General features: G+C 33.8%; 1 protein-coding gene across 2 annotated transcripts in view; it reads right to left on the bottom strand.

The window, feature by feature from the left end:
• The window catches only part of LOC120085785 (KH domain-containing protein At5g56140), an 11,865-nt gene extending 4,938 nt beyond the window's left edge, over nucleotides 1-6,927 (bottom strand). The window contains exons 1-5 of one of the 2 annotated variants that reach the window (XM_039041971.1): nucleotides 6,634-6,927; nucleotides 6,122-6,207; nucleotides 4,087-4,232; nucleotides 2,977-3,096; nucleotides 2,753-2,869 (exon numbers count right to left, since the gene is read on the bottom strand). In XM_039041971.1, coding sequence (XP_038897899.1) covers nucleotides 2,753-2,869; nucleotides 2,977-3,096; nucleotides 4,087-4,232; nucleotides 6,122-6,207; nucleotides 6,634-6,761 — 597 coding nt within the window. In that variant the 5' untranslated portion in view covers nucleotides 6,762-6,927. Of the gene's footprint in view, nucleotides 1-2,752; nucleotides 2,870-2,976; nucleotides 3,097-4,086; nucleotides 4,233-6,121; nucleotides 6,208-6,615 lie in introns of both variants that reach the window. The other variant, XM_039041972.1, reaches the window with a different exon arrangement.
• Nucleotides 6,928-7,637: the final 710 nt, after the last annotated feature.

The raw sequence follows: 7,637 nt of genomic DNA, 5'->3' as shown, positions 1-7,637 counted from the left end.
GATGCTCTTACCATCAAAGAGGACTAATGAAAATCCAACATGACAAGTCGTTTGAAGACCTGGCATGGAAGACGGAACCCCCGATGTGGCATATTGTTTTAATAATGTAGGAATTTAACAAATTGAAATGATGGACAGCAAAAATGGGGTTTAAGTCTGGACTCCAAAACGGGCGCTAGAACTTGAAAAACAGGGCTTAGATAGGCTTGCAAAGAAGGGATCAGACGCTCACCAATAACTAGCACTACTAAGAGATCTTGAGTGATTGTTACTTGTCCATGATCTAACCTACAGAATTTTTTTGCCTTTCTCTTACGTAGTAGGACCTCTCCCTCCTGTAGTCCATTTTTCCACAAGAAGTTAAAGATACTACTCAAAATGACACCATTCTATCTGCAAATTAATCCACACTCAAAAAATTCAACCACACTCCTTCAAACTTAAATTGTATGAAGAGGTCTTGTTTCAATATCAGAGCTGCCACTTATGTAATTTTAGGGCTTTCTCAATGAAAGCTGGTTTCTCATAAAATTATAATAATAACAAGAAGATTTAAAAAAAAAAAAAAAAATCCCTAACCATTTTTTTAGTTCAATATGGGAGAGGGGTCGACCCTAAACTTTTTTGGTAGAGGATAAACGCCTTAACCAATTGGGTTGCGCTCGGGTTTCCCTAATCCTTGTGAAATCAAATGCTTCCATTTTTTTAATTCTTATAAACCACCAAACTTTTATTTTAAAAAAATGAAAGAATACACAAGGCCACAAAAAGAAGAGCCCACCAAAAAGGGAGGCAACATACAAAAGTGGCCTCCAATTTAACAAAATAATATCTCAAATTCTTCCATTAATAGAAGTAAACTCACATAGGAAGAGCCGAAGAGAGAGGGAGGAAGGTAGAGGTCCATTATAATACTTCGTATTTACATTAAAATTATAACCTATGAAACACGGACACCATTTTAGGGGGTGTCCATGTTGGATACAGACACGTATGTACACACCCCAAACAAGTGTCCAACAACCAAATTTTTGTCCTATTTTATTTATTTATTTATTTATTTATTTATTTATTTATTTATTTATTTGTAGTTTCAAACACGTGGGATACACCTAGGAAAAGTTTATAAAGAGAAAATGGTCCAACCAATATTGGACCCAAATTTAAAGCCCAAATCATTATATTTTAAACAAAATAAAGAAAAAAAAACAAAAGGAGAGCCCTTTTTAACCAAAGATTTAAAAAAAATTAATTAAGAAACTGGTAACCATTTGTTTTTTGGTTTTTGATTTTTGAAAATTAAGCCTATAAACACTACTTCCACCTCCAAATTTTTTCCTTTGTTATCTACTATTTACCAATAACCAAGCCAAATTTTGAAAACTAAAATAAAGTAGCTTTTAAAAACTTATTTTGTTTTTAGAATTTGGCTAAGAATTTAACCATTGTACTTAAGAAAAATGCAAATCAATGGAGAGGAAATAGGCTTAGTTTTCAAAAACCAAAAAGCAAATGCAAAAATGATACCAAATGGGCATAAATGTTTCATCTCCTACAATTGTTGATAAACTTGACATTTTATGCTTTTTTTTAGTGTACATTAACTATTTTATGTTAAATTTATATAATACCCTAAAATAATAGTAATAAAAAAGAGCATATTCCCAACCCATTTGTGTCCTAGTTTTTTTTTTTTTTTTTTTTTTAAATCGACGTGTTGTATTTGTGTCCATGTCTATGCTACTTAGATTATAATTCAACACATTTATTAACTAAAGCAATAATTGCGTAAAATTAATATTAACATAATCTTAACATGAATAACGTAAAATTAATCTCAATGTAATCTTATGAAAAATGAGTTATTATTTAATAAATTATTTTGTTTTCATGGGAAATGAAAACTGTGTTACAAACAAAGGCAATAAAAAATGAAAAAGAGAGATGAGGTCTCCATCAAGACCTGGGGATCACTCAATACTAAAAAAGACCCCGAAGGCAAGGATTTGCAACAACTCAGATAAAGTATATTTTTAAGAATTAATCTGTAAAGATATTTAATGACGGAAGTAAAACCAACAATATGATAAAAAGATTTCATTAAATATTAAATTGACTATTATGCTTTATCAACACAAAAAAAAAAAATATAAGAAGTTTAAGGTCATAAGAGAGATAAGGAGGGTTTGAATTGGGGTGGGTGGGGAGGAGGGAATGAGAAAAAAGATATGAGGGAAAAGAAAAAAGAGAGAATTGACAGGGAAAATAAGAAAAGGGGAAAGAATTTATACGAGAGACAGATATGAATGAGCTGACTGAGTGAGTGATTTGAGAAAAGTAAGAAAATAGAAGAAATAAGAGAAGGATCTGTCTCTCCCTCCCTACATTCACATTAATTCCTTTTAAAAAAATAATAGAGAAGTTATCATAAAGATAGGAGTTATGTTACAACCATTCTCTCTATCATTCCCTGATTTAGAAATTTTCAACAGAAAAACAGAAATCCTGAGAGATTTACTTAAATGGAAAAGCAAAATTGCAGCCGTTCTTGATGAGGGTGTAATAGATCAAATTAAGAGTTTGAAGACTAGAGTGTGATCATCTTAGAAGTTTAGGGATAGAATTTGTTATTTTTCCTACATGATATAATTGCAAATGAATTATATGAATCGTGACAGGCATATGCAAAATGTTTTGCAACAGAATCGTGACGTGCAACTTAAGAAGAAAATGAAAATTTATCGGAAATTACCCTAGCTGGATCCTTAATGCTACCACGCCCTCTAATCAAAACTCGACAATCAGTACTGGCCTCCACTCGCTTGAGAGAGTTTCCCCTAGGTCCAAGGAGGCGGCCGACAAAGTTATACTACAAACAAAGTTCAAATCAGTCCATTAGCAAAATATGGTAAGAAAGGGGAAAAATGATGAAAAGAGAAGAATAGATTAACATATAAAACACAATATAATTAATACATTAGGGAAGTTGTCAACGGGAACGTCTACTCTGATGGTTCTCTTCACAATAAGACCTGATGAGCTACCTTGAGAACTTAGCCAATTTTGTGCTGATGATGGTTGTAATAAACCTGACATCTGCATATCAAAACATTATATAGAGTTCAAACCAGAAAAATGATATAAAGGCAATCATCCTGCTATAGGTATGTATAACAGCCATCATAAAGTTGGAATATAGAACATGAGAGATTTTCAGAAACAATACATATCAAAGTCATAGATTCTAGGACCGCAATCTAGGGGAAAGAGTAGAGTACTGAACACACTACATACCTTGAGAAAGAACACATCATAATCATGCATAGAAAGTGAGAACATTTTGGTGCTCGAAGGAGTACAAGGAATCCCAGAATCATTCACAAAATGTTGTCGTGGAACTTAATGTAGCATTTTTTTTTCTTTTTTTTTTTCTCTCTATTTCTTTTTTCCCTTTTTGGGGTTGGGTTCTGTACAAGATGAAAATTCCTTTATGAAGACACACTCTTAGACAACAATACAAATGTGCTAATGCTGACATAAATTACTCTTCGGGCCACTTATTTGTGTAATTTTTAAATTCCAACTGTGCAACCAAATTTCATGAAAAGTGAAAACCCCTTCACCAAAGATAGACAAAGGATAAACCAAAGTTAACTAATGAGTCAGCACTCTATATTAGAATATTAGACCCTTGTCACTAAAACAAAAATAAGTTAACCCAGCTAATTAATCAGAGAGTTTCCTTCACACATAAACACAAATTTAAAAGTAAGTAAGCTCCTCATAATTTAATGGACACCATCATCCTGTCTATCAAGATGGCTGAAGGTGAAGAACTAATTTGTTAGAACCATTAGAGAAGCTGAAAAAAAAAACTAAAAGATTGAGTAAAACAATAAAACGCACAAGTGAAAAAACAAGTCCCATTTTATAATTAGAGAACCTGTCCCCAAATGAAATTAGATTATGCGTACTCAAATAAATGTTATGAGTTAGCAAAAATGTAAAAAGTTCGCGTCAGGAATGCTTCTTAAGTACAGTAAATTAGATGGACAGCAAGGTTATGTTAATGGTTAGTATCCGTACTTCTGATTGAAACCGTGATGGCCATGCACTCATGTCAGCACCTCCATTTGAAAATATTCCTCCAGAAGCCAGGGGGCTGGCATGTTCAAGCCCACTTTGACCTAAAACTGATGCCTTCCCCAATAGAGTGGTTACACGCAATATTTCTGCTCCAAAAATGTCAATTTTCAAGAACAAGATGTACCAGTCAGCACATTTGTTAAAAAGTTAGCAGTTACCACACAATGGATACGCAAAAAGGTGTTTTTACTTCTGAGTCAGTGACAAACATCCTTTATAAATAATTTAATGTTCAAAAGTAAAGAGAGGGGAAAAAAAAAAAAAAAACAAAATCCAATTACGAACCCCAATACTATAGAGCAATATCAATAAGTAATATTGCCACCAAACGCTGAGAAAGGAAGTTAATAAACTGTATAGGCTGCAGAAACTCGAAACAAATGAAGAGAAAAGGCAGCAGAGGTAGAAAAAATCACATAAGTTTCAAATAACTGTTAGGATTAATTGGTATATTAGAATTTCCATAAAAAAAATGTATATTTATGAATACAAGTTAAGAAACCATGTACGACAATTATACAAAGGTAGAAAGGCAATGGGCAGGTTTAAAAAGAAGAAGAAGAAGAAGAAAAAGAAGAAGAAGATCGGTTCTCCATGACGCTAAGAAAAGGGATTTCCATCTGCTTGAAAAATATATTAACCTTGCTACTGAACTTCTGGATAATTACTAGAGCACTTACATGTCGGCTTGCATCTAACCTCGTAAGCCTCTAGCTCAGTCCAAAAGATGTAAAACATGCAACCCATGTAACATGGAAAAAGTCTCTCTATAAATTGGTAGGTATGGTTGCTCAATCTTAGAGAGGGAGAAACAATATCCTCATTTTTTTATGGAATAACTACTCAAGTTTGAATGTATTCACTGTGATTAACTATCACTACAATACTATTGTACTTGCCAATTGTCATGGGCGTTCTTTATACATCAAACATCACCCTCCAGTATTCACAAATCACAAACACATAAAGTTTTATGCAAAGCCATCTAATCAGTTCATACCCCTGCCAACTCAAATATCCAAGGTATTAGGAGAAAGGCAAAGCAACAAGCAAGTATGATATGAACCAATATATCCGCAATTTACCTCCAATACCAGTCACACAGTCAAGGGCCAGTAAACTACAGTTAGCTATTAATCCCCACATACAAACAAAGATGAACTCAATTGTGAGGATTCAAGGAATGAAAACTTATCAGAAGCTCTATAATTGGTTACAAATTTTTGGAAGCATACTTTATTTTTAGGTGTTTTGGATCCTTTATATTGTGTATCTCTTGATTAATAATTTTACTGTGCATCTTTTGAGTTAGGGATAGAATGGTTCATTGGCTAATTGGCTAAACAAAATAGGTTTAAGGTTATGGATGGAGCACTGTATGTACAATTTTTGGTTTCCTAAATGAAATTTTCTGGATTTGATGACAAAGTTTCATCACCATTTGCAATTCTTGAGTTAGGGCTACATGCCAAGAACATCCAGGTAGGTCTGATCAACTTGCTTGTGAATTCATTCAAACTGGGGTGGAAAACTAGTTCTTCTTATCTTTGGGTCTTCGATCAAAAGGCAATCCATATCTAATCCTTCCCTTTCGGTTGAAATCAATTTGATTTGGGTGATTTTAGAATTGGATAGTTTGGAGTTCACATCACGGTTCCTAATTTTCAAGGTAGGGTTTCATACCCTTGCCAAATTAAACATCCAAATTCCAAGGTATTAGCAGAAAGGCAAATGAACAAGCAAGCATAATTGCTAAAGTTAGATCAGATAATTGCTCATCACATGCACTCATTGAATTGAGTTTCTGTTAGATTAGTTCGATCACACTGTATATCGAACCATCATGCTCTGTTCTGATTTTCAACGGGCAATAACACCTCATCCAAAATATTTCAAGCCAATCAACGAAACGAGAAACATCGACGCAAGCAAGCTATTTCACAATTAGCTACTTCATTGAGGCTGCGAAGTTCACCTTGGTTCAGCAAGCGATAACTATTAGGAAGCACAGGCATAAACGGACTAAGTTTCTGTCGCTCTGCCAATAACTCAGAGAGATACCTGCAAAAATAGGTAAATAAATTGAGATGCAATCAGCTAAATACTCCGTCCTAATAAACGGATGCCAATCAACTAAAAGAGTAACAGAAAAACACAATTCCAGAATAAAAGACAGTTTGGGAAACCTCAGATCTTACATCAACAACCACAATCAAACAACAAATCAAGAATCACACAAAAACAAGTAACATATTAAGCTAAACAAGTCCAAAACAAACCAGTTTAACTAGCAGGTCAGTCAGATAAGTAACACAGCAACCGATCATACACAATCAACTACATCAATCATCCAAAAGTCAGAAAAATAACAACCAACACATAGATCAGTGAACACAAATCACAGATCTCACAAAGCAACAAACAAACAAAAACAAAAAAGGCAAAAAAAAAAGAGAGAGAGAGAAATACGAGGAGTCGATTGGTTACTTTTCTTGCTCAAGTAGAGCAGCAGCAGATGCAGAGGACGGAGAGCGAAGACCAGGAAGATGAGGAGAGTGAGGAGCCGAAGGAGAGGGAGAGAAAGCCATGTACATCCCGCCTGCAGACGACGTCATTTCTCTCCCTCCGGAGACGTAAGTGGATATGGATACCGCCAGGATTCGAAGTCGATAACGGCGGCGGTGGCGGTGGCGATCCCGACCAGACGCTTATCAATCTGGCGTCGGTGGAAAAGTTATGCACACTACAACTGCTGTGCCTTCTTGTCTATCTATAAGTATTTGATTTATATATATATATTAATATTTATAAATGTGTATTTAAATTATTTGTGTTACATTATACACCGGAATATTTTCTGTATGTTTGTGATTATTTATTTATTTTATTTTATTATTTACATTCACAATTTTCTAAGTTACGATTCTGACACCGCATTTAGTGACCAAAGAGACGAGGGGACTGCGGAGCGGGACCCATGGATTGTTTTTTTATAATTATTTTATCTATTAATAATTCAATGACAGTAAATAAACCAAATCTTTTTTCAATTAATTAATTGATTAATAATAAAACGTCCTACTTTTTCCTTGGTTTCTTCTTTTTTATCAGAGGAGATTAGCATTGGATGTTAGTTAACTACCTACTCTATGATCAAGTATGAATGAGTTATTTAAACATCTAGATAATAAAAACGTTCATTTTTTAAGTGGGATTCGCTTTCAGTGGGACAGGAGAGCCTCGTTTAACAGAGAAATAGGAGAAAAAGAATAACAAAATTCTTGAATTTAATGGAGACAAGTCTCGTCTTTGTCTTCGTCTTTCTTCGTTTTGTTTGCCTCTTTCTTAATTTATTATAATAATTATTGTTATTATTATTATAAAAAGAAATCATACATGAAGATTTTCATAAGCAGTGAAATGATCGTTCCAAATTACATTCGAAATTGAACATAAACAATTACAATCAAGAAATGGAAACTAATCGGTCA

Source organism: Benincasa hispida, chromosome 9 (genome assembly GCF_009727055.1).
Source record: "Benincasa hispida cultivar B227 chromosome 9, ASM972705v1, whole genome shotgun sequence".
NCBI lineage: Eukaryota > Viridiplantae > Streptophyta > Magnoliopsida > Cucurbitales > Cucurbitaceae > Benincasa > Benincasa hispida.
This window is presented reverse-complemented; position numbering and strand designations above follow the sequence as displayed.